This window comes from Cygnus atratus, chromosome 2, assembly GCF_013377495.2.
Source record: "Cygnus atratus isolate AKBS03 ecotype Queensland, Australia chromosome 2, CAtr_DNAZoo_HiC_assembly, whole genome shotgun sequence".
NCBI lineage: Eukaryota > Metazoa > Chordata > Aves > Anseriformes > Anatidae > Cygnus > Cygnus atratus.
In genome coordinates this window covers 40,499,987-40,527,707 of record NC_066363.1, presented here as the reverse complement: position 1 = coordinate 40,527,707, position 27,721 = coordinate 40,499,987, and the positions used below count along the sequence as shown (strand labels likewise).

Below are 27,721 nucleotides of genomic sequence, written 5' to 3'. Positions count from 1 at the left end.
GCATACAAGCTCTGCGAAAAGAGCTGAATGCCTCTACAGGCGACATTTTCAAGGTTCTTTCTCCTTTAAAGCCAGGTGATTTATTCCAATTGCCTTTTCTAAACTCCCAAAAAGAGAATCTGAATATTTTGGCTAATGCCCAGGGATTTCTAGTTGTTGTTCCTACTACCTTTCTGTACAACCACCTTTTCTTTTCTTTTCTTTTCTTTTCCTTCTGATACTACCAATGGTAAAGGAGAAAAAAAAAAGAAAAGAAAAAAGCCTTCTCTATATCAAGCAGATATTTCTCCTTCCTAGCCCCAATGTGTAGGAACTGTATGGGTTAAAGCCCTGCTGAGATTTGCAGGCATAAATGTCAACTACAATAGTCAAACCTTTTAACATATTTATTACTTCACTCCTGATATTTTTCCACTTTGTGGAATTAATACCATAATTTAAAGTGCCACTTATAAAAAGCCAAGACATGGTAAAAAGCCTGCTACCATCGTTGCTTCCTTTACAAAAATAGTGATTTCGCTCATCACAGCATACTTAAGTTTAATCAACTTTGTGGCTCTTGCTCTGTGTAGGTATTAATCATTCATAAGTGTTTGGATTCTGCTCTTCGTTTTATAGGTCATTTCCGTAGGCATTCCCTTGCAACCTGATCAGATACAATGCAAAGTGGTCATTTCTCGCGTGAGTGGATATGGAAAGGGATGCGGAAAAGGGATACGGAAAGGGACAAAGAAAATATCTGAAGAGATGCAAGACAGGTGTGTACGTGTGTATGTGGAAGAAGGGTGGGAGAAAAATGCTTGCTTATGTACAAGCCCGGATTGGACAAAATGATTTCTGTGCAAGGTGCAGAACTCAAGTACATTTTAATCTGTAGGCAAGCAAGCCTAATCCAAAGGAACACAACAAAAACATGCCTTTCCAATACATCTCAAGTCTAACTTGCCTGGCTTAATATTGCTCCAGAATCATCGTAACTAATAAGAGTTACTTTGACTACTCATGACCCCCACATGCCTGCTCAATTCTTTTTTCAAATCCCGTTATGTTCTTTGCCTCAATAATTTCCTGTGACAGTAAGTTCCATAGTCTAATTAGAAGTATAAAATCCATGCAATATCTTCCTTTTATTACTCTTGTATTTGCCACCTTTGATTTCAATAGAATATATCTCTTTGTTCTTATGTTATGAGAAAAACAAAACAGATGTTTCCAATTTAGTTTCTTCTCGACACGAGTATTCAGTGCTGCATGAAGTTACCAGTTACATAAAGGACTGAAGAATTTCATCCTGGGTATGTTCTTCCAGACAAAGTAAACTTGGCTGTCTACTAGCAGAATCAGAGAAAGATGAACAAGTGAAGGATGTAAAGAAACTCAAACTTCATGAATTTTGAGCACGAGGTTTATGAGAGAACAACAGAAAACAGCTACAAGCATTAGAAAAAATGGTCCCCTGGTCAATGCTAGTACACCTATATTTGAAGAATAAAATTCACAGACTTTAACCAAACAAAATATAGCATGTGTCCTGAAGATGTCAGGAGGGAAAGGGACGATATCAAAGAAAGAGAACCTATCGTATAATGTTACCCGAACCTCTGATATCACATATATTCAGCACGCTATTTTAAACTTCATTGTAGAAGCAGCTACAGCCAGCAGTTCCTGCTTACTCTGTGAGCACAAGCAAGTTTCAAATGCCATCATCAGCATCACGGATGAACGGTTTAAAAGGGATCAGTGCCAGAGTCTGTGGAGACATTTCTGGAAACTTCCTCTATATTTGCATATAACTGCTATTATCAGGGTGAGAACTGCACCAAATACAAGCATGGCTTCAACCAAAATGTCTCGTAAAGCAGGGATCTCCACAGAGACGCATTCAATTTACAAAAGCAATGGAAGGAGACTTTGGAGGGACGTCACAGGGTTACAACCTGATGACATTGGTTATAATTTCAGCAGAAATCCTGCTTGATTTAGTTATTGCAGGACAGAAAAGGACAACTCAGAAAAAGCTCCAGAGCTCTCCATTACCTAGGCTATAGGACAGATCCCTAAATACAAAGGTTACCCACCCTCCAAGCCAGTGCCAGCCTGCAGCACGGCTGACAGGGCATGATTCTGACTTCCTTCACCTGCCAGTGATCGAGACACTGCTGCAAACAATGCAGGAAAATAAATTACTTGATAAGTCTGGCCGTTTCCGTAGGAAATACTACCCACCTCTCAAGCATCATTCAAGCAAGTGCTATGCATATTTGCACTATTTTGGCTGAAACTCTCTCAGGTGAGGTACTGAAAATCACAGTAGTAATTCAAAAGGACAAATACAAAACCAATATATCTTAGACACCACGATCACGGTCCTTTTAAGTCATGCTACTTAACTGAGGACTACAAACTCTTCATTTTGAATAATCTAGTTTTATTTTATGTTTAGGGAAATAATATGCTACTTGAGGAAAAAAAGGACGTTTACACCACAGTGCTTCATTTTACAGTATCATGGGATCCTTGATCTTTCCACCAGCATCATTAACACACATAAGTTACACGTGAGAAGGCATTAGCTATACATGACCAGTTTTCAGGACTTGAAAACAAATTTCTGGTACAGAGGAACTCTTGTTGACAGTACACATCATTGGGATTTTTTTTTAAGGGTATACTTTTGACAATGAAACAGTTCTTGAAACAAAGTGACCTTCCACAGTTCAGAAGTTCACTTTTCCAAGTCAAAACCCTGCAAAGATTGAGGGAAAGCCATCAGCCTGCTCTGATTAGTCAAGGGCACAAGAGCTCAATTAGTTCTTACTTGCTGACAGAAGTATTGGATGGAAAAAGGAAACCCAAGTGACTGAAATACAAAATGAGGCGTTCTAATCAAGTGTGATGATACTAAAATCGAGTTTTCTAAAAATGTCATACATCTTCAAACAAACTTGAGTGATAAAGGTACAGTTTCTATCACACACACATAATATTTCATATATAAAATAGGGGTGTATGCCTGTGTGTATGCGCACACATTTGCACGTTTATACACAAAATCTGTACGTCTCCACAGGTATACTAACTCACTTCAACGTCAACTGAAGTGAACAGCATCTGCTACAGTAACAGCACAGCCAAAGTGCAAGCCGCTTAGGACTGATAAAAGAGAATTAGTCCACTTCTGCCCCTTTGCTTAGATTGACACATGCTCCTAAACAGTCTTTCATAACAGCAGATCTAGAATTCTGTCATCACTTTAGCAAAGTATTTTTGCTACAAAATAATGCAGCACTGACCACAGCTAATACCTTCTGGTCTCAGTCACGACAAGGCGACTGGCCTTACCATTTGTACCACTGGGATTAATGGTCACAAGTCAGCATTATCCTTGGGGTCTGTTTTGCCTGCATGTAAGAGACTTTCCTATGTGCACTTCTCCTGGGCAATGCAATGTTTAGAGCTTGGAAAATATGAATTCTGACAACTTTTGCAAGTCAAGTTAAATGCTGAAGAAAAGGAAAGTCGATCTTAGAATAAACATTTTCCATACAGCTACATTTGTACAGTTGTGGGAAAAAGAAAGATGGCAAAAGCAAACAGAAAACATCCCCTTACTTCCTCAGAAATACAACTGCTTTCTGGCAAGTGAATTTGAAAGGGGTGTTTGTACACACATGCATACTATAAACACACCACTAGCAAAATCAGATGCAATGCTGTTCTCTCAGAGCTGTTGAACAGACAATAGATGAACAATAATCTAGAAGTTTTAAAATTTGTAAATTACTATTTATTACCTCATAATCTGCAAAATGAAATTAAATGAAATGGGGGCAAAACAAAAACAAGCTAAAAGGTACTTCACTTATTTCAAAGTTGAAACCTGGCACCTACAATATGTTCTCATTCTTCTTGAACAATTCACCTACTGCAAAACACACACTGAGGTAGAGCAAGGCACTATTTAGAGCCTTCGTTACCGTTAAGGCTTCCTCCTGAACTGCTGGCAAAATCCAAACACACATTCCCTCTCCTATGCATCTTTTCATCTTTACGGTTTGTTTCTGTTCCTTAAATCCAAGCAGAGCCCACCCCCAACAAGTCTGCATGCATCCCCAGCACACATAGTATAGGAGGAAGGCAATCGAGTTCAGATATTTTTCTGAACAGTGGAAAGCAGCATCTAAGCTATGCAAGCTCCAATTAAAGCAGAAGAACACCCTAAACTAAGAAAATCTATCCATTAAAAATATCTCAGCAGTTGTGACCGATGTAGATGAAGAGTTGTAAGAGAGGCTGCCCAGTGGCTGATGCGCTGTTGTTAAACACTTCTCCCATTAGGGCTAAGAATGATCAAGAGACTCATCATCTCCACAAGTACTCTTACTGTAAACAGCTAATGCTGAGAGTCAGACCCTTAATAAATATATGCATTTAATAATTTCACTCCTGAGACATGCGGTTCTGCTCCTACAACCACCAGAAGAGGTACAGAAAGAGTAAAAATAAATAAATAAATAAATAAAATAAAATAAAATAAGGTAACTTAAGCCTTTGTTTTCTTCAGTGCTAACTACTAAGTTGCAAAGAGAAAACTGAACACACAAAATAAATTACCTTTCATAATCCAGTGAGGGTGCTAAGGATGCACACAGGACTGATCCCCTACAGGCATGCAAGTATTAGGAAAAAATGTCAATGTCTTACTGCACATGCGTTTATCTTTTTCCCTTGTTTGCTATATGCTCATTCACTCTACAATTGTTTAAGTTCCCTAAAAATCAGAGAACCATAACAGTCAAACTAATGCACAGAGGCAAAAAGCAATCCCTGCCCTCACCCTTCCCTCATATCCCAGAACAGCACCGCACGCCCTAGCTTTTCTTACACTGTGGAACAGGATAATAAATACGAGTAAGTAAGCCACATGAATTTGAGCATGGCATTATTTTTATTATTTTTTAAACAAACAGCCTATATGTTTGCTTTTCATTAGCTCCCTGTGGTGGCAAAACTATAAATGTAGAAGTTAGAGACATAAAAGGGAAAAACAGAAGTAGCCAATAGCAAAGATTTCAAATACACTTGCACAACCACATGGTTTGTTTTATGGCTGCTTTACATAACAATTAAAATGTAATATACCATGCTTTTTGGCAGGGTGTATAGAGAGAGCATCAAATGGCAATAACAGAGTAAGCACAAATGATCTCTTTGGAACAATTAAGCAATTTTAGAAGCACCACTATGTCCAAGAGCTAATGGGCCCAAAGAGACGTAAAGGTCAAAAGTGTGAGCTTTTCTCTACTGACCAGAGATCACACACATGACCCCTTGGAAGAGAGAATCACTGCATATCATATAATCCCTAACAGAGAATAACCCTATGTAATAACAGCGCATTAAGCAAAAAAAGAAATCTTTCTTCCAGAAACCAAAAGCAAGGTGCGCTCTTCCACCCAGCTGCCTCAGCATAATTAAGAAATGAAGAATAATTAATTAAATAAATAATGATTACCCTACTTGCATATAACCAGCTGAGAAAAAGAAAATCTCTGGATGTACATGAAACAGTCAGGTGCTCAAGCAGTTCAGTGAAGAGCTTGACACTAAGAAAGAATGGGTAAATAAGACTTAAATTAAAACCCACAGCTCTTCTGGTGACCTTGAACTCTATTAACATGAACATAGGGACACACAAAAGCACTTGTTTCTGGACACAGTTCATTCGCTAGCTTCAGCAAGGGCTGAAATTTAGCCCTTGACCTAGGGTGTCAGTAGGATATGACACATTATCTTTCAGGAAAACCAATCTAAGCAAACATCACAGTTTCACTACTAATTTAACATTCAGAAAATGAGATTCTCTCTCGGAAAATAAAGCATTTACTAAAACAGTAAACAGATGACTTCTAGATATGGCATTTAATGTGCACTTGAGTGAACGATTGATAAAATAGTGACCAGAGAACACTGCATTTCCTTGGTGTACACAACTGTGTGTACATACAGGCTCACCTACTGTACTTTTCAGATGTCCTCACAACCCCAAAGTGAAGAACCTCAAAGCATCCTTTTGACTACAACCCTTCTAAGATAATAAAATACACTTTTCCAATGACCAAAGAGTACCACATAAAGAAAGATGATAAATGCCAATTCTTACGCATACCTTGCACTCAAATTGTCAATTGGGATAACCCCACGTACTTTAAAAATGCATTCCTCCTTCCCTTTGATTCATGATGTGAATATTTAAACAATTGAAAAAAATAATCTATATACACATTCAGTAGTTCAGATGATCAGTGCGACTTCATTTGCAAGTAAATTAATAACACAAGAAAGGTTCTGTCAATTTTTTTTTTTTTAAATTCCTCATACACATTTTATTTCTGCCAACAGGAGAACCTTGCCTCTTTGTTTCCCCGCAGATGCGGGCTGCAGAGTTTGCCAGACGCTATGGCTTACTGCAGAAGGATCGGTGTGACCACAGGAAGGAGAACGGTCCAGAGCCTGCTCAGCTCGGCAGGGCAAGGAGGCAGGAAGACACCAGCACAGCTCCTTACAAGCCTGTGATGGTGTGCAGAAAGAGGGGAAGCTCCACGGTGCAGAACAGGCACACCAGCTCTCTTCTGCAGAACTCAGGCCACTGCAGTGACTTGGCGTACGTTAGACTGCAACAAAGACATAGCCCGGGAGATGAGCACAGAGGGAGCTGAGAATCTGTGCAAGAGACTGGCAGGTTTACTACTGGAAAGGGACCTGGCAAAATGCAATTTCTCCCTTTTGCTCTCTGCTCCTAAGGGCCACATCTAACCCCATCCCATATTTTCAGTTGCCCCTTGCGTGCCGTAGTTTAGTCACTAACTTCAGCTCTGCCCTTCCCTATCCCATTCGTTCTAAGTCAATGAAGACTGCTGCGAATGAAGAGGCTTCACTAGCTAACACACGGTTCTCCTTCCCAGATCCAGACCCCAATCAGTGCTGCTTCCTTATCTCTCTTTGAGCCAAGCTGTGAACCACTAACAAATCCCATCCAGCTGTTCAGCCAGCCGTGAGAGACACAGCACGTCCCCGCTTGCCCTCAGCCCTTTATTCCAGCTTCTATCTAGACCCTGCCAGTGTACTGCATCCCCACTGCAAAGCATTACCAGCCAAAGGCTCCACCACCCAAACCTCATTTTTCAGACTTCCCTGACAAAACCCAGTACCAGATAGGTACCAGACGCAACCAAAGATGCCGTAAACTGCCAGGTCTCTGACACTTACCACTGCAATGAAACACGTACCTGAGCAATCTCAATGCTAAATTATTTGCCTGAACTTTACGTCTCCTCATAAAGACGACTCTGCTGTGAAAAGCAGAGCAAAAAATCCTGATAAAGCAATGTACAAAGCACAGCTTGCACCATCTATGGACTAGAAAATTCGCATTTGCTGTGGAAAAAATTATCTACAAGACATACCTGATACATTACAAAACCTCAAATGTAACAGAGTATTTATAGTCATTAGAAGTTAAGCACACACACTGAATACTAAGTACTTGGAATTGGAATGTCTCAGTACACGTAATAGCTCTGCAATTTAACTAATATTTCCCTAACAAATAGTTACAGTCTTTCCAGTTATTGAGGTGGAAGGTGAAGTAGGAGCACAAAGACAGCAAAGAAAGGGATTAGCTGTTGGGCGCTTTCATTATTTCTGCTACTATCCAGGAAAAACAAAACCAAACCAAAACAGGAAAACCAAACCAAAACACAACACTGATACATCTCAAAACCCATCATCTTGCCACAACATAGCAGTATCACAACGTAACAGCTGTGTTAACCTGGATGTGCATAAAACCGGAAAATAACCAAATCACGTATTCGAGATAATACAATAGCTGCTGAATAAAACAACTCGCTTATTTGCCTCGATCAGATAAGGAAAGGAAAGAAAGAAAGAAAGAAAAAAAGCAACATCACAACATAAGTAGAACTTAATTTGGAGGGGAAGAGGGAACAGGGAGACATCTACAAGCCCAAGGACTAAACCTATTTTATTATTAAAGAACATTTAAACGTAGCTGGAAATTTACATACCCCTTTGCAAACACTGACAAAAACAAAAGAAGTCCTTTGACCTGAAAATTTTACAGTCTAAATTCAGCAAGACTAACGCATGAAGGTTAACCCTTCACAAAAGCAAGGAGAAGTGCCTGAGTGACAGGAAACGAGGGCTCACTTTAAAAGGCAAAGTGTAAAAAGAAGAGAGGCAGGGACCTTTCCATAAAGGGCAGAAGTTAAAACATTTTATGCGGCTAAAGTTCGCAGACTGGGATGAGGGACACTGGGATGTGGGAAGGAGGGCAAGAGAACAGAAACTGAGGATTTTGTGGGTGCTCCATGTAGAAAGTAAAAAGACTATTTGGTGGTCATCTAGTTCAGTACCCTAGAGTGGTAAAAGCAGATGCTACTTAGAATATGCAATTGTGGCCCCTGCCTCCAGTCCCCTCCCCTTGTACTCCCACAGCATCCACAGCCCCTGCCCTGGGGTGCTGAAGGCGCTCCCCGGCTTCTCTCCTTATGGCCGTTTACGAACCTGTTGGCCGTGAATTTGCGGAGCCCAGTTTTGAGTGTGCTGATGCTACCTGCCTCCACAACCTCCTGCGGCAACAGATTCCATAACTCCACTGCGCAGAAGGCCTGGCCATCTGCTTTGAAACAAACCCATAGCAGTTTCTGTGAATATCCCCGATTCTAGCATTACAGGATCTAGCAAACAGCAGCTCTGACCATGCTTCTCTGCCAGTAGGTACAAAAGCAGGGTGTGCTCCTTCGGGAACTGAAGGTTCACACGGCCTTCAACAAATAAACCTGGAACTTACTAACTTTAACATTAGTCTACTTGCTTGCTACTGAGTTTCAAGGGATATTTGAACTTTCCTACCCCTTTTTGCTTGCCTACTTGCTTTGCTCTCCCCCTTCTGCCTCCTCCCTCCATTTCTACCTCTGCCTTTATCTCCCTCTGCTCCCTTCATGCTATCCCTCCCCTAATTTACTTCTCCCCCTCCTCACTGTTGGTTTTTTCACATCTCCCTCATGCTCTTACACATGCACAGGAGGACAATCCACAGCTCAAGAGCCACATGCAGCTCACACAGCAGTTTCAGGAGGCCTGCAAAGACGCAGCTGGGCACCTGTTACACATGTTGCATTCTTCGAGGTATAGCAGGTTGTGCCTTCTCGATTTACAGAGCAGCGTAAGCACTGTAAGGCTGTATAAACACGTTGACTTTATTGCTCTAAGGATGTTTTACCTCCCAGGTAGGGGCCTAAGACAAGCAGCACAGCAAAAACTATTTTGGTTTATATGCTCACCTGCTTTTAAAAGTCACTCATGCTCAAGAAGAGGCTGACCCATGGATGGCTGTCCCCATTCATTCAAGAGGAGGACTTCCACCTTTGCCACAACTGTTTCTTTCAGCATCCAGTGCAAAATTGCCTCAGCTGTCCTGATGGGCCGTCTCTCACATGGACCTTTAAGGTCTGGCACAGTCTGGCTGTCCACAGGAACGTAATGCCCTTCTGCCTTGAGTGGTTTTACATCCCTTTCCATTCCTCACCTACAATTCATTTATCCTCTCGGTCTCACCAACGCCGCCAACCTAATTGACCTCATAAGGGGAAAGAGTGGATAGAACAAATCGGAAAAATGCTATTCTAAAGAAAGCATTAAAATTTCACTAGGGACGTAAATCCTGGGATGTAACTAAAAGACAAGCAGCTGAAGAATAAGCTGAAGGCCTGACACCAGTTACTTTCCTAGTCAGAGATCTCCTAGGTCATTCTTGTAGCTAGCACACATCTTCTTGACTGATTTCCCAGCTCACGAGCATGCTGTATGATTTGAAGTAGGGAGGAAAAACGAAGACACAGCTTTAATGCAATTGAGAACTCCAGTCAGATTCATGACATTCAGAGATTTCAGTCGGCACAGCCATTTAAAGCACTGTCTTCTCCCTCTCTCCCATTGCCCCCCAAGCATAAATACTTTTATCAGAAGCCAGAGCACTACAAAACATGACGAGGTTCCCAAACTAAGAATTACCTCATCAAAAACCAAATTAGACAATTCTTATTGATAAACAATTTACTAGGAGCTTACGGAGGACACCAGCTATAAATGCTTGCGTGCACCGCCTAATGTATCTCCTTTAAAAAGGTTACCAAGACATACAGGAAATAATGTGCAAATAGGGTATTACAACAATCAGTTTGATTGATCAGAAACTTCTGATGAAATGACCTTTTGTGGTATACTACCCTATTGATATAATTGCTTTAAAACTGTGTTATTACAACTGTGCGCTTTTTAGCGATCCTTCAAAACCATCTGCAAGAGTTAAACCCTGCTTTAATTAAATATACTGCACTTTCTCCACCATTTACAGTGCACTTCTCAGGGCAGCCTATACTAGTTCAGAATGCCAAGTAATACACTGAAACTTTCAAGAAGTTGTCCACTTTAAAATTTCAAACACATGGCATACCCATAACAGTGATCACCTAAATTAGCACCTTCAAATTACAGTGGAGATGTTCAAGCTGCATGTGAAACATTTTAAACAGTTATGCTGGTAGGCTTCCACGTATAAAAATCCTGAAGCTTTGCTGTTGTTTCCTAAAAATCTGACAGGATTCTGAGGCCATACAAGAAGTATTTTCCTTCTTCTCATCAATTCATCTATTTTGAAAAGCCACCTATAACTTCAGAATTAATTTTTAATGTTTGTAGGTCTTTTCACTCCTGTGTGCAGCTCTCTGTAGGATACCAGGCACTGAAAGAAAGAAAGAACAACAACAATAACAAAGACCCTTCTCCTGATCTCTCCTTAACAGAGGCTGGAATTAGCTTCACTGGCAAGAATCTATTGCTGAGACATCCACAGCAGAAAGAGCATGAAATATTAGCAGTCTACCTACCACAGGAAGCACCTCTGCTCTAGCCAACAGCATTTGCTACTGCCTTTACAATTCTCAGCACCAGTTCAAGACTCTTTAGTTTCCGGCAAGGCCAGCAGCTCCAGAGCCAAAGGTAAGTGTGGTCCTCTCATCTCAAACAATCATTTGCACAACGCAAAGGAAGGGCGAAATATTAACGCACTGATTTGGTTTACACTTTTGGCTCTAGAAGTTGAAGCCCTTGGAAGAATCTGCACTTCTGCGCTGATTCACAGAAATACAGAGGCAAGGAAATTTAACAGGTCTCTACACCATTAATCGTACAGCCTCTTTAATCCAATTACTTTGTATTTTCTCTTAAAGAAATGAACTGCCAAAACTTGGCCTGGGCCCAGCTCTCAAAACAGCTCAACTTAATCTTACCTGATCTATATTTTCAGCTGTGAAGTCGTGGAGGAAATGGGGAGGAGATGTAAAAATCAAGCACTGTGGCTGCTACGAGCTACAATCTGCATGCCCCGTTCTCCTTTTTTCTCCCACCTCCCACCACAGGGAGTGCAGCTTAAGAAAGAAAACAACACTGCATGCTGGATGTTGCAGTTAAGCATACAGATCTGTGATATATTCTCCTGGTGATGTCAATTAGCCCCTCACGCGCAGAAAATATATATTAAATGCACTGTAGTAACCATTACGCTTTCCACAAATGCCTTGGAAGACCAACTGCGTGTTGCTGAAATTTGCAAATTGGCAAGAGAAACAAGAAAACCCCTCTGAATTCCAAAGTACAGTGTTTATTTTGACAGTTTCAGTTTATTTATAGTACTTGACAATACAAGTTCTCTAGTTCATCTTGTAAAATAATGAAGCTAGCAGTCAGACCTCCACTGTTAAGCCTCAGAGGGAAAAATAAGCATAAACTTATTTCATTCAAATAAATGTACAGATTGGCAAGATTCTACTATAATGACTAAATTACATCATTAATTTAGCTCAAAGTACTTTCTTTGGTGGAGAAAGCACAGCCCTTAACTTCATACGTGGTGTGCAAGTCTCCACAGATGTGCAATAATCTCTTAACCTGTTCACATGAAAAGAAGGATCCTTTTTGTTTGGTACATTAAATACTCGCAGAGGGGTGCTGTATGGAGGACTGGTCTTTCACGTACAGTTATAGAAGAGCACAGGCAGAGGCTGCACTATGCACGAGCTCCCCAGTAACCTTATTCCTGTGACTGGTTTGGGTGCAGGCCCTCTCTGCCTCATTCCCAGAACAGCCCTCTTCCACAGCGGGGCCAAAGCTGGCGTACTGGCAGCCTGCACCTCGGCGGCTCGGCAGAAACCACAGCGCTCTCAGCCACCAGCAGCCTGCCCCCAGTGAAACCCTCAAATGCAGAAACATCCCTTATCACTTCATCAACGCCCCAAACCAGTCAGTTCTCCCTCTGTGGATAATTTTGTCTTTACGTAAAAGACAGGAGAGATTGGAGCCCTTTGAGCGTAAATACCCCCGCACCACGTTTCCCATTTATGTCTATGAAGTGCCATACACACATCCGGAATATTTCCTAAAACAAAACCAGACATATCACCCACTGCTACACGCACATATCCAACACAAGACCTAGACGTGCAGATCTGGAATACAACTGAAACGAAACCAAATTAAAGACCGCGTAGCCAAGACGAAATGCAGAATTTGTCAGATAAAACGTATCTGCAGCGTAATAAGTACAGTTGCACAGTGCCCTCCAAGGGCAGCAAAGCTGAAAGTCAAATAATAAAATTAAGTGGGTTACAAGAGAGTGTGCACAGGAGGGATTTTGACCCTCTTTGTTCTTAGCCGTGCTACAATTTCACAGCCGCTCTCAAGATTCACCGTCCCGATATTTGGCACGCAGGAGCACAGCGCGCAGCTCGCTGGGGAATTGCCAAGCCGGGATGTGCCAAACAAAACCTACCACACAATCAGCCAGCTCCTGCCACAGGACCCAGCAGCCTCGCCGTTAAAACGTGCTTTTTTTTTTTTTTTTTTTTTTTTTTTTTTTTTTTTTTTTTTTTAGAAAGGGAGCCAATGAAACCAGGAACATCTTCAGAAACGCAAATTCCTGCAATATTAACTAATCAATCCGCGGCAAAGGAGCTGCCCCCGTGCTGCTATTGTCTGAGCACACCAGGCAGAGGACTTTGCCTGCAGGAGCTGCTACCTCCGTACGCTCGGAATTCACCACGTATCTAACCGGTGTTATTTTTCTGCTTTGCAAGACAGCCCATACGCAGCTGCGGAGGATCTCTGAATTAGTTAATGCACCGCTTCGAAAGGAAGAGTTATTTCTCCAGGGATCGTGCGCCAAACAAAGGGGGGAGGGAATGGTGAACCACTGGTAGTTTGTGTGACAAAAGGTATTTTTCAGCTGCACACAGCTCTAATTACGAAGGCCCTTCCTATCCTGTGGCTGGAAAGTTCTCACTGAAAATACTGGCATTTCAGAGAAACAACGGGGAGGGGGGAAGAATTAAAAACAAAGAGCGATCAAATTGCTTTTTCAAGCTGAGAATTGTCATTAAAAATGATCTGCAGTTTGGCTTTTTATTCATTTATTTTGCCTTTTTTTTTTTCAAGGAAGAAAAAGCAGAATTTGTGTCATTCTTACTCTAAGAATTTGTGTGTGTATTAAAAACAAAACAAACCCATTTTAATGAAATTATTTTGCAATTTTTAATTACAAAATGTAAGACCCCAAAGTTTACGCTAGAACATGGCTATGCACAGGAAGGACTATTCCAAGCATGAAAATAATTTTAAAAGCCCAATATTATAATTTAACAGTGACGATCCACCCTTCGATAATACGCTAAAGTTGAAAGCAAAAGCTCTTAAAGCATTACTGTAGCTGGATGCATTGACAAAGTACATTTGTAAAAAATTACAAGCACTGTAAAAACAAATGTAATCAAAACAAATGCTAGACTTCCACAGTATGTAGATGAAATATATTAATTAGAATAAGATATTTCTGAGTTCAAAACAGCCTTTGAGCCACACGTTTTCTGCAGACCTCTCTCTAGCCAAGAGATCCTAATTCCACATTGCGAAGTTCTGAAAACTATGAATATTCCACATATTACAGTGCAGAGCACTGCTCCCCACCATCTATACTGAGACATATATTTATTAAGTGCTGACAGTTAGCTTTCACAAGACTCTCAGGGAGATCTGGACCTTATTCTGTGAATTTACAAAGACTGGGCTGAAGGAGCCAGGAAACACAACTGTATTTTATTATTATTTAAATAATGAATCCGTGATAGCATTTCACTCTGAAGCGATGGTAAGCCTTGCAGGCAAATGTCTCCTTCAGTAAAGATTTGAAAATTATTTTTGTTTAAGTAACAGCTGGTCTTGCCTATGTGGACTTAAATGAGGCATGTGGAGACAAACTTGTTTCAGTTTGGGTAAGAAAGATTAAAAACATTAATTCTAGTTAATATCCATTTCGGTCCCTCTACACAGATGGGAAAAATAACATTAAATTACCATGCTTACACACAGTCAATACCAGACACCCAATAAAGCAGAAATTCAAAGCCCTGCTCATAACACAACCGATGCTCACAGTTCGAGCAGAACAGCTCAGCTGCAAGTTAGCCCGAAACAAAGGAGATTTACATTCATTTCTCCACTTTGCCACAGACTTCCTGTGTGACCTTGGACAAGTCACTCGGTTTTGTGAGCCCTTCTGTAAAATGGGGAAAAACATTTATTTCATAACCTCACAGCAATTAGCAGATTTACTTTCAGGAAATGCTTTGATACAGAGGTCAAATAAATGACATAAAGAGTATAAACAGTATTTAAACTTCAATTAATTTCTGTTAAAGCTTTGGAAACCTCATCACAGTGATAGAACCAAGGCTTTGGCACAATACTCACAAGCGTTACCTACACACAGAGATAAGGTCTGCCTACACAGTGTGGTGGAAATGCATTTTGATGCCTGCAGACAGGTGCTGGCACAGACTTCCACGACCCAACGCAAAGACACGCCGTACTGCTATCACCAACGCACACGTAAGACCAGAGGTTCAGTGTCGCTGGGTACCTTGAGTTCTAAAACAAGAGTGTAACTTTCTGATATAGCACAAAATAGGAGAAGAAATCACCAGGTACCCTCTTGAAAGATTTAAAATGTCTTAGGTCCGAACAGTTATTCTCCAATTCATCTGAACCACTAACCACTGCTGAATTTGAAAGCCACATTTAACTTTCATAACTTAATATCAGAAGTCAAGTCATCTTGCAGACAACAGAAAATTAAGGATCTCTAGAATGCTAATCTACTGGGAAAAAAATAAAAAAGAAGTAAGAGCCATTCAGAATCAGCCAAATGCTGCACGCACACTACACCAGCTCCCTGACGGGAACAGCATTAACTCCATCAGGAACATTCACAACAACATTACGAAGTATATTAAATAAATCTTTTTTAGAAAACACCTTCAAGTCTGAAACCTATTTTGAAGCAGCACCAGGTAAGCATTTGGGGGACAGGGACAAGCTATGGAAAACCAGAAGCAAGGAAACTACTGAGGGGAGAGGAAGTTCTGGGATAAACTTCCCCTCATATTACCCACATGTGTGTAAAACCCACACAGCTGCTCAATCACAGGGTGTTGAGTGTGTTCTTTTTTTTTTTTTTTTTAAACAGTTGATCTGTGGGTTACACACATGAAAATACGGTCACTGCAAGCTACAAAAATAAAAATGAAACTCGTTTGTTTTTAAGCTATTTTGTTTGAAATATCAAATGGTTTTCATTATTCGTAATTGCATCTTATATGTGGTGTTTTATAAGAAGAAAACAGTTCTTACTAAAAATCATTTACAACCTAAAGCTTTTTCTTTCAATATGCAGAGTTGCTCTGGGATGCGTTAAATATCTTGAACTCCCATTACTGCAATAAGACTGCAAGAAGAACAGCATTTTGCAGCGAGGCCAAAAATTAAAGCATGGCCAACCACAAACTGCTATCAAACACAAGGCACTGCACAGAACGCGGGGAGAATAGAAAGATGGTCTGGGCTGTAAGACCAGTTAAAAAAAAAAAAAAAAAAGATGACATTTCCAAAATAACACAGGATACAGTTTCAGGCACACATTTTCAAAGGTGACATCTGAGACTTTGGCACCCCTATAACTGATAGCATACAGGTAGTACCTTGTAGCATATGTAGCTCCCTCAATATTTAAGTTTTGAGGTTAGCCTTGCAGAAGAGAGTAAGATAACCAAAAGGAAAGGAACATCACCCTCTCTCCAGCGACACCTGAAAAAATGTGTAGAAGCACAAACGCAGCAGAGGGATGTGGGGCTTGAGGTCAAAGTAAAGGTGAGGATAGGAAGGAGGGAAATTGAAAGTAAGGTACAAAACTATGTATTTAATACCTCGCTCACAGCATGCTAATAGTTCATATGAAGTGTGTGTGTGGAGGGGGGGAACAGCAATACTGTTAGCAGGCTTCCCCAGAGCAAATTCTGGCAACCTCAAACGTCGTGCAGCAACTAGATTCTCTCACTTGCTCGACGTTCTCACGCTCACAAACTGACTATTTCTTTTTCCACAAGAGGTGAACTTTCCCCGTAACTGCGATAGCTGAAACTCATCTCACTGTTGTGGCAATCGGCACCTGCCTGCCCTTTCACAAAACAGCTGCTGCAGAAGCAAACTCCCTGTGCTTGAGTGCGCAACTCGAACCTCGTTAACCGTGAGCAGAGCTGTTCTTCGCTCTCAGCACTATCTTTATTGAAGTAGGATGGCTTCCACCCCAAGATGAGCAATACCAAAACTCCTTTGGTCACACGCAGACAAAAACCTCTCCATTCATGTTTTCCTACCTATCACCATATTAAGAGACAGTAACAACCACACCAGTTACGCCAGTTTCATGCGTTATCTGTAAGGGTTGCCACCTTCGCTGTCACTCGTTGGAAGGTTGGAAGGAATGCAGGATACTTACAACTACATTACGGGTGAGAATTAATCATCGCTACCTGCACTATGAACTACTTATTACTGTTACAAATATTTATAAAGACTGAAACAAGACAAACTTACTATGCACTTCACGGCCTGCATTATCCTCAGCTGTTAATGTAATTAATAAAAAAGTTCACAAACACATTCTATTTTGACAGGTAGTCTGCTAGCTCATCTTTACCTGTGAATGGTGCCAACTGAAACAGGGACAAATCAGGGTTCTAATATTATTTACACAAACCTTTAGATGAAGCCTGCAATCTGACGTATTTGTACATAACCACAACTTTTGGATAGATTCACTAAATTCAGACTGGCCCCTTGATCATCCCGGCTCACTTATCTACACAGCGAGGCAGGCTCAGTGCCTTTCTGAGCCATGCTTCTGGGTTTCTTTCCCACGAAAATCAGGATATGGTGGGAGGAGGAGGGGGAAGCATGCAGACTTCATCCTGACACAGAGTCAGGATGCGGACAGGACAGACACTTCCAACCCAACAGCTGGAAGCTCTTTTAATACTCAGGTAGTCATTAACGTCACCGAAACAATATTGTCATAGCTACAGATTTCAGAGCTCATCAGTTATCTTCCAAACAGCACAAAAATCTTAGTATCAGCCTAGACTTCTACTGTACTCACATACGCCATCCCATCCCAGCTTGAACTAATTACGATCCTCAGGACTGGTACTGAAAGAGGCTGACTCTTGTGCCAGTGCTGCCCTGCAGACTAACAGCAGCAGAAAGCTTCAATAAAAAGCTTCACGTGCATTTGTGGGTGACAACTCAATACTAAAGAGGCCAACTTAAATAGTTATTTATACACAGAATTTCCTTTGATTGCTGCTATTACCAACATCAAAAGGCCTCAAACCCAGTTCAGGCGCAGCACGAAGATAGGAACAGAGTTGTGCTTTGGCAACAACAGCGAACACAAACCAGACTGAAAGCAACTTTCCTCTTGAATGAACAAGCACAACCAAGGATGTTACACTACTGCTGTCTCCTCCCCGAACGCTACGAGGCTCGGGCCACTGAATCAACCTGCTAGAAGCTTTAAACAAAAGGTACACGTTTCTAAAACATACTTAAAAACAAGCTGCTCCATAAAGGGCAACCGAACAACCCCGCGTGTTATTTTATCAGTTAACACGCGTGCTTCTGTAGGGCACCCACCGAGTGACAAATTCACGCTTCTCTTTCACTGTAAGTTACTGTTTAAAACACAACTCTGAGCTAAAAAGCTCATAGCATATTACTATTTTCTGCTTCCTTGCCAGGACTTTAATTTACATAAGATCAGTGCAGTCAGGCATTAGACTTATAAACCAGAAAAAAAAAACAACAACAAGAGGAGAGTTTTCACACTCTTCTTAATAGGCCAGTTTCAGAAACATACCCACAAAGCAGTCTGACAGATAAAAATGCAATTGTTAGAAAACAAAACCAAAACAACCCCCAAGCAGACAGAAAACACATATCAACACACGTATAACAATCTCTGGAGGCCCCCCACCTGGAAACCATTTAATATCATCCAAGAATTCACAAAAGCACCGTCAGCTAAACAGCCATTCCTCTGCTCGATCCAGAACCTCCGAGGACAGCTACAACAAGCAGCAGCACTTTTCAACCCCTCACCTTCCCCCGCCCTCCCCGGGGACGGAATCGGCACCAACCTGCAGTTGGGAGGTGGATCTAAGGTGATGTCAGCCAATTCCTTCTGAATCCTGTGGCAATAAAAGCGAGAAGGAACAAAGGTAAGTCGCTGTGTGGGACAGCAGTTAACACATACGCCTTACAGACATACCGTCGCAGTACATTTGCAACACCACGTACGAGAGAGGCGCTCGGTTATAGCCTCCCGCCAGCCCACTCACGCCAAGCAGGACAGACACCCTGGTGCAGGGACAGGAAAGCAGGCAGGCTCCGTGTGCCGAGCCCAGACAGGTGCACTGCTGCACACTCGCACGGAGATGCCAGCCACACAGAGGTGGTGGAAAGGACTCTCCCCTTTACTCTGCTAGCCAGCTTGAGAAGTGAAGGGGACCCTCTGCAAACGTGGCGTGCCAAGCGCTAGGAGGAAGCCGTAGTCTGAGAAGGAAATTTGTCTTGCTGGATTGAAAGCAACAGTCACGGCCAAATTGGCTTCCCCCTGCTCCCCACCACCCCCGAGAACAAACACCAGCCCCGCATGAGCGAGTAGCTGCGCCATTCCCAAGGACGCTTAAAGGAAAGCGAACATCTATTTCCAAGGCTCCTGCACATTCCTGCCACCTTCAGTTCTCCCTCTTCCTTGCCTGTAACAACCACACAACATCCCAGAGTCCCTCCCCTCAGGACTCCAGGCGCTCCCTCTCATCGCCACGTTCAGACAACACCCTGCCCTCCCTGCCCAGACTATTCCGAGCTCACACAGCAGCACGCTGCTTTTGCCACAAAATGCCCAACCAGCTATCATCCCTTCCCCGGAGTCCCATTACTGTCACTCAAGCTTCCCCTCCAGATCTCCACACCCTCTCTCCTCCTTTAAACTCAGCCAGCATCTTCGGCCTCTCTTCCACTTGTCATACACGCGAACCACAACCTTTTCCTACCAGGCGGTTTACAATCAGCAGGCTTGTAAAACTATCTTCTTTTTAAAATAGTTAAGGGCACAACATGTAAACACCGCTTGCTACTATCTCTGAGCTTGCCATGGAAACATGTTGAGTGGAGATCTGGAATAACCACACTGCCTTAACTCCACAAAGCCACAGAGAACTTAGCTGTGACGACAGGGCATTTGCATAAAACCCCAGCCACTTTTGACACCTAGAGACATAACCTCTCTGTGCTGCTTGGCAAGGCATTTCAGTGAACTGGTTTATTATTCTTACTGAAGAGCTCTAAGTTAGCTCGAAAACTTCCATTTGTTGGCTTAGCTCTCTGGTGCAGGACAGTGCTGAATTCAGGTGAAAGAGAGAATAAATGAGAAAGGGCAACAGCCTGTTTTTTTTTTTTTTTTTTTTTTTTTTTAACTGAATGGCTCCAAGAGTCTGTCCAGATGAAGAAAATTGACTGACGTAGCTGTTCTGGAATTACTATTCTATGCAGGCATCTCTCCCCCATATAGATATTATTCTGGAATAAAAATGATTTCATTCTCAAAGGAAAAAACAACAACCAACCAAAGAAAAAACCCACTCTGTCCTGTAAGCAAAAACTATTTTAGAGTAGAATGTCCACAAGTGGACCCACGGTGGATTATTTATTTTAGTCAATGTCGAGCCACACACAGAAAATTCAGTGTAAGTGATGAACAAACAGAAAAGCAGTAATATATATGGTGGGAAAGATTTGGGGTATATTACACCCCTCACACTGGAGTGTGAGTGGTGTAATACGGCCCCAAATCTTCCTTTCATCAGGCAAACTCAAAACTCTTCACAAACATTAATTAATCCTCAAAGCAGTCCTGGAAAGAAAAAAGCCATTATACATCCATCCCAATACACAGAGAGGGAAATTGACGTTGAAATGTAATGCTTTACCCAGGACCACATAGTTTCCAGCGGCAGAGAAGGAATGAAGGCCCTACATACCAATCCCACATCCCTATAGCTGATGCTAATAAGCAAAAGGGAAGAGACAGCAGGAATAATTGAGGGGCAGAAAAACAGCCTGGAGGAAGAAGAGACAGGAAAATATGTGGGATAGAATGGAGGGAGAAGCAGGAAGAGAGACCAGAGAGCAGTGAAGTTGGGCACACACCACTGCACAGAGACGCTGGAAAAGTGAGACAATGGCAGCTTCACACGGGAAGGCTGTAAGTGAGAGAGATGAGGAATGGGAGCAACAAGAGATCAGCAGGGGAACAGAGCAAAATGAAATGAGGAAGGAGAGAAGATGCACTGAACTGGTGAGAAAACCGACTGCAGCCTCACCTCTTGGCACTGGTAGATAGCAGCTTAGAGTTTTTACTCATGCTGACTTTGCTTTCCTTCTTCTTAGGTGTGCTTGTCTCTTTTTCTGTCTGTTGGTTGGAGGATGAAGATGAGGAGGAGCTGGTGCTGGCCCTCGAATCGTCATCCGACATAGCGACCCCCCCACCACACACCCCAACCTGGAGAGGAGACACCACGGGGCACGGGGAACAAACAGTGAACACAGACACACACAGAGAAAGGCAGCTGACAATCTCGCTCTGTGTTTGGGTCATGCTCCCTTTAAAGGGTCCTCGTGTCTCCCTCTCCTCCTCGGGCCCTACAGCCAAGCGGGGGGAGCAGCAGCCTCCCCTGTACTACTAATGCCACGGAGAAGGGAGAAAGGGACTTCTAAAGCTTCCTCTCGGAAAGCAAGTGCAAAATGAGAGAAGGGACTGGAACAAGGACGACTGCAAGGATCAGGGAAGCGCTCACAGCAGTTCCTTGTAATCTCCCCCAAACCGCACAAGCGAGAGGAGCCATCGCCGCCCACCGCCACCCAGCCTAGGGGTGAAGGGGATAAAAATGGCACCGCTCGGGTCCCCTGGGCTCCCTGGAGGCCGGCGGGGAGGGACAGGCCGGGGGGCGACCATCACCAGCGCCCTAATGGAAGCAGGGCATCACTGGCAACAGGGGGAGACCCCGACAGGGTTCCCTGAGCTGTGGCGGGGGGGGAACCCGCACCCACTGGATCAAAAGGCTGTGGGATCGGGCGTGGGGGGCATAGGGAGGGGGGGCAAAGGGAACAGCACACGGGAGGGGTTGGGGACACCGAGGGGACCCGCTGAGGCCCACCACGCCGTAGGGCAGGGTGGCAGGGGGCAGGAGGGGTCTGTGCTGCGCTGGGGGGGGAGGAATGGGACAGGGCCTAGCGGGGTGCGAGCTGAGAGCCCGGGGAGCAGCGGGGTGCCGGGGGGGGGGGGGCACCCCGGCTCCGTGCGGGTACCCCGGGGGCGCGGGGCTGGAGGCAGAGCCCGGCCCCGGGGGGCGAGAAGCCGCCGGGGGGGGGGGACACGGGACACGGGGGGGCACAGCCCAGCGGAGCCGGGGGGCTGCGCAGGGGGCCCGGGGACGGTCGGGGGCCGGCACAGGGCCGCCTCCCTCCCGCTGCCACCGGCGCCCCGGGGAGCCCCCGGCGGGTCGCCCGCGGCGAGGGCCGGGGTCCGGGGGTCGGGGGGGGGGGGCTCGGCCGCGCTGCCCCGGCGGCGGGCCCGCAGGCCGGGCAGGCGGGGGGCCGGGGGGGGCAGCGGTACCTGACAGCCCCGGGCGCGCCCCCCCTGCCCCGCCGCCTCCCGCCCCATCGGCGGGCCGCGGCCGGCCCTGCCCCTCGCCCCTGCCCCCGGGGCCGGCGGGGAGGGCGGCGGGGGGCGCCCCGTCCCCGTACCTCTGCCTTTGTGTCTGGCTGCTCCTCCTCGGTGCGGCTGGGCCTGGCCACTCGTGTCTCTCTCGCTGGGAGAGAAGCGGAAGTGCTGCAACAGCAACTATTAAACAGGCAATGGCTTCCCTGCCTGCCTCCCCCACCGCCGAGCCGGGCCGGGGGGCGGCGGGCACGGGGCGACAGCCGCCGCGGCCTCCGGCCCAGGGGGGCCCCGGGGGGCGGCGGGGGGAGCCCCGGCTGCGGGGCTGCGGGGGGAGCCCGGCGGACACAGCACCCCCCTACCTCCGGGGGGGGCCGGGGAAGGAAGGAAGGAAGGAAGGAAGGGGCGATCGGAGGGGGCTGAGTTGTTAATGGAGACCCCCTCTGGAAAGTCATCTGCGAAGGTGTCAAGTCGGGAGGGGGGGGGGGGGGTGATAAACGCCCTCCCCCGCTCCGGTTTGCGCTTCCATGCGAGTGCCCCAAAGGGACGAGGTCGAGGCAGGTGGCTGGGAGAGGGGCAGGCTCGCGGGGCTGCTTTCTTTTAAGGCAGAGAGGGGGCTATTAGGTTCGCGGGGGGGGCTTTGGGCTTTCCCCCTATCCTCAGAACTGTTTCAGCCCCGAGGCTTCTCCCCTGCTTTGTCCCTCCAGCAGCACCAGTAACTTCTCACCTGTCTCAGTTGGAAAGCAATAAGAACAGAAAAAAAAAAAAAAAAAAAAACCAACAAACCCCAACCAAACAAAAAAAGACAGCCCAGCCCAAACCCCACCACCACCACAAGCGAGCCAAAAGGATCTCCCGGCGGCTCTCCCGTCTCTCACCTGTTCCAGCCCCAAAGCAGCAGCTGTGTCTCCCCTTCCCTCCCCTGCTCAGCCCCCCAGCAGCAGCAGCAGCAGCAGCAGCAGCAGCAGCAGCAGCAGCAGCAGCCGCTTCCCTCTCGCCCTCGCCCGGAGTTCAGGATTCCATTGTCCCCCACGCTGCGCCCGCTGACATCACTGACACACAAAGAAGGGGCACTTCATGATGTCATCAACGCATGCTGGGAGAGGAAACAAAATCCTGGGCTCGGGGCTTGGCAGCGACAGCGAGAAAAAGCCCCTTCGCTTTGCCAAAGGTAAAAGTATTAGGGATATATATATTTATATATATATTTTTTTCCCTGAGTCCCCTGGTGGGGAGCCCGTCTGTGCGGAAGGCGCAGCAGCATTCAGCCAGCTGGGGTGCTGTTGTATTGTATTTCCGAGGCTTTTTACTCTTCTCCCCCAAAATGTTGGTTGTTCATCCCCCGCTCTCTGCCCCTGGGATGGCGGTGCCGGCCCAGTAGGCTACCACGGCTCGTCCTGGGGTTGCCCCAGTAGGCCAGGGGAGCTGGCCGCCCACCGGCTGCCCCCGGGGTGAGCTTGGCTCGGTGCCGCCGCTTTCCACCGCCTGTCGAGGGATCCCGTATCGAATTGCCCGGCAAGGTTCGGCGGCCGAAAATACAATGGCTGTCACCGCCAAGCATCATAATAATTAATAGAACTGTGTGTTTCCGTGGTTCCTCCTGCTGGAGGACCTCGGAGCGGGCTGCAGGAGCTGAGCAGGGCCAAGGGGTACGTGACAAAACAGGGGGCAAAGGGGTGCCCGGCCCCACAGCAGCTCGGGGCTGCAGAGCATCGTGGCAGCTGGGACAGGGATGGTGGTGGTGCTGGTGGTGGTGCTGAGGTGTGGGGGACTGAGGTGTGAAGCCCAGGCCATCAGCCCACAGGTGACACCATGGGGCCTGTCACCCAGAGCTGCTGGGGCTGGCTCCAAACACCAAGATGGCCCCGGCAGGCATGGGGTGCCATGAGGGCCTGGCAAGGCCTAAGGCAGAGGCCTTCAGCGGGGACAAAACCCGAAAGGTTGGGTTGGGTGATGAATGGCCATGACTTCTTTAGGGGACACTTGGGACCTCAAGGAAAGGGGTGTTTTGGCCAACTCTAGGGGATACCAAACCTCTCCTCCAAGAGGCTATAGCTTCATGCTTTTGTGACTAACTGCAGGGGTCTGGTGGTGGCACTGGGCTTTCACCATTTACACCCAGTAATCCTCAAGCCAGAAATGCTGGAGGGACCGCCTGAGTGGGCACAGTCATTCCTTTGGCCTCCCTTCCCTGCATTTCCTTGGAACTCTGCACATGGTTCTTGTTCTCTTGTTCTCCCTCTTCCCCCGTCTTTCTGCACGCTGCTCACCAGCACCTCATTTCACCTGGGTTAATCCCGAAACTACTGATACTCCCCACAAACTTGCTGCCCAGTCTCTCATGTGGTTGAACAGTGCAGGACACGCACACCAATGACATTGTAAGAGTCACTATGATAAAAGAAGTAATTCCACTGCAGTTTCACACTTACTGTTGTGGTTATTTTGTTTGTTTGTTTGTCTGTTTCCTAACTGTTTTCAGTCTTTCTTACCTCTGGTTTCACATATTAGGACATGGTGAATTGTCCTCCAAAAGCAGCTTGCTAGCAGAGCCAACCTATCTAGTTTCACCTATGGGAATGACACTTGTGAAGCCATAGTCATCCTTTCCTCCAGTAAATGTAGAACTTTGACATGTCCACCCTTGACCAAGGCCTCAAAAGAAATAATAAATTTTAATGAAAACTGGCATTTTGATAAATGCAGATGATCTGGATCACTTAGTGCCCCTCATTGATGAAAGGGGGCCAAATTCAGCTCCTATATACTTAACAACAATTCAAGGTGTCAGCATCCTCCTAACTAGCCTGGGTGCTTTGGAGGATGCTGCTGGTGGTATGGTGGTACACACTGGATGACAGCTGTGGGAGACGAGAGGACACAAATCAGTTGACTAGGCTTCACAAATGTCACTGCTTATGGAACAGCTTTTTAAAAACAAAAACTTTTCACTTTCACTAAAACCTCCAGCCCTTTCCTGTCATCACAGGAAACCTGCACCAAAGTCAAGTGAGACAACTGGTATTAATAATGAAAGCCCTCCACTTCTGTAATAGGGTGTAAGGAAAATGGAAAGCTTGTTAAAAAATCTCACACACTTTTTTATGTTATTAGGGGGTTATCTGCAGACCAGCCTTTTCTGCACCACATGATCCTTGGTAACCCCGTTCAAAGCAACATGATAACCAGCACCAGTGGTTATTTACTTTGAAGCCTACCCAAAAATGCATTCTCTGAAAGCACCTACTAATGTCATCACTTGTGTGGCTGTTACAGTGGCAGCTCCCAATCTATGACTCACCTCTCCTGTGCTAGCCATGCCATACCCAGAGCCGTGGAGAGAAAGGGAGTCAAGGAGCCAACTTTTGTGCCCAGAGATATTTTTGCAGCTTGTCTTGCTCCCACCCATGATTGTTCTCTCAGTCTCCTGCAGAGACACTGAAGGACCGGGAAAGAGGGCAGAATATGATCCTTTTTCCAGCAAATAGGTGAACCAGCTCCTCTAATCGCATCGGTTTCCACCTTGGGAATTTTGAGACAGCCTCACTGGTCTGCTTCTATTTCTTTCCTGTGAAGTGTATACACTTTATCAGGCAAGCTTTCCTTCTTATCAGTGCTTCCTGCCACTGTCTCCTTACTTTTTTTTTTTCTTTCTTTTTTTTTTTGGCCAAGTCATGCGAAGGACTTGCAGAGAAAAACTGACCCAGATTATTCACTTTCCCTGTGCCCCAAGCTTTTTTAATCTATGGTGTTAGCTCACTGTAGAAACTGAATAGGATTAGTCACTTTTCCCTCTGGATTGAGTTTGGAGGAGGCTGCAAGGCTAGATGACTAGAATCAAGTTGCCTTTGAGGCTTTGAGCTTAATTCACAGCAGAAGCTAGCCAATTCAAATCAAACCGAGCCTGCTGCTAGAGGAAGGTGACTAAGATTAGTCCCTTTGCACCGTCTCAACTCCAGATACATTTTCAGCATTATTCCTGGCTGGTCTTTCTGGGCCTGAGCCAAAGCCTCTTATATTTCCACCAGTTCCGTTGAGTTTTGCATCAGGCCTTTTGTGGGGAGCAGAAAAGAAATGATCATCTGTTTGGCTCTCCTGATGCCAGCTCAATGCTAATGTCATGCCTGCAAGTGACAGCAGGAAAGCCAGAAACATGCTGTTATCTCACACAGTCCTATGGTGACAAACTCTGTCCTTTCTGTGTGACCCTGTGATACAAGGTCAGGTAGCAAGGAAAATCTATGACGAGGCCAGAACTCATGACACAGCTATTTGAATAAAACTAGCCAGAAACTCCGAATTATGCTGAAAGAGGAAGGAACTGTATTCAAATGAGAGAAAAGGTAACAGAGAAAACGCAAATGCACATTTCTGTGACATAAGGGTAGTGAATACACAGGCTCACCCTATGGCTCACAACTATCTTGCCGTAACTTAGTGATGCAGCCCAACTTCCCTTGCTGTACTTTTCTCAAACAATATGGCTTTTAGTCCTTAGAGTTACACCTTCTTCTGTTCCTTACAGAAGAATGGAAGGGTCCGCAAGCAGAAGAATGCTTGTTTCCTCTACTTTTATTCCAGTGCCCAAGACGACTTAGTTGTGGAGGGAAAAGCTTAGGTCTCCTTTCAGACCCCTGCTATTTGCTACTTGTTTGGTGTTTTGTTTGAGGCTAGTCCTGGGAGCTCTCTGAAGCCTTGCTGAGAGGCTGTTGTGTGAGCAGAAAGACTTCAGACCCATTACATGTTTTGGCCTTATAAAAATCCTGGCCAAGCTCCCATAGACTGAAGAGTGGCTGGCAATTCATTCCAAAAGCTTACACAGAGCTGCATATAACCAACCATACATATCTTCTACTGCTCCATTGCTACTTTCATGCCTCTCCTGGAATATGGTCTGGTTCATTTTGGTAACTGAAAAACTAAAGATGCTGAGATCAATTCAGTTTCACAGCATCATAAGAAGTTTCATGAGATTTATTTCCCAGGGTTTCTGCCTTGCTTCCAGGTGATGAGATTGAGCCTTAAAATTGCTTTACCTTGAAGATACGATGATTCACTGCTGTCTCCGTTTGCCAGATCTATAGCTAGTACTTAGTATTCGGGACTGAGAGCTACACAATGCTTTTTCTGGTGATGTCTCTAGCAGTCACTCCATATTTCTGATACCCATTTTCCTTCCTCTAAAGGAAGAGAATGATGTTAATCAAGAGTTAGACTGAAAATGTCGAGGTGCTCATACAAACTTCACCCATAGCCACTCATTAGACTTTTCTGTCACTTCCTTTTTGAGCCTGCTGGATCTGCTTTTCTGCAGAATGCTGCTTCCCCAGTGGTCTCTCTGCTTCCTTTGGGCTTTGCAGTGGCTGGCTCTGCTTTCCTTCTCTGTCTGTGCAGTGCACAAGCTCCCCAGACTGCTGTATTCCAGACTCCTTGGCTTTTTCTCTTCTGGCACAGTGTGCTCCCCTA

The 27,721-nt window shown here is 45.0% G+C and overlaps 1 protein-coding gene across 2 annotated transcripts in view; it reads right to left on the bottom strand.

Moving 5' to 3' along the window:
* The window catches only part of UBE2E1 (ubiquitin conjugating enzyme E2 E1), a 44,780-nt gene extending 21,552 nt beyond the window's left edge, over nt 1-23,228 (bottom strand). The window contains exons 1-4 of one of the 2 annotated variants that reach the window (XM_035556443.2): nt 23,134-23,228; nt 22,342-22,406; nt 20,919-21,007; nt 18,672-18,722 (exon numbers count right to left, since the gene is read on the bottom strand). In XM_035556443.2, coding sequence (XP_035412336.1) covers nt 18,672-18,722; nt 20,919-20,959 — 92 coding nt within the window. In that variant the 5' untranslated portion in view covers nt 20,960-21,007; nt 22,342-22,406; nt 23,134-23,228. Of the gene's footprint in view, nt 1-18,671; nt 18,723-20,918; nt 21,098-22,341; nt 22,437-23,133 lie in introns of those variants that run through there. The other variant, XM_035556442.2, reaches the window with a different exon arrangement.
* Between the last annotated feature and the right edge of the window lie 4,493 nt (nt 23,229-27,721).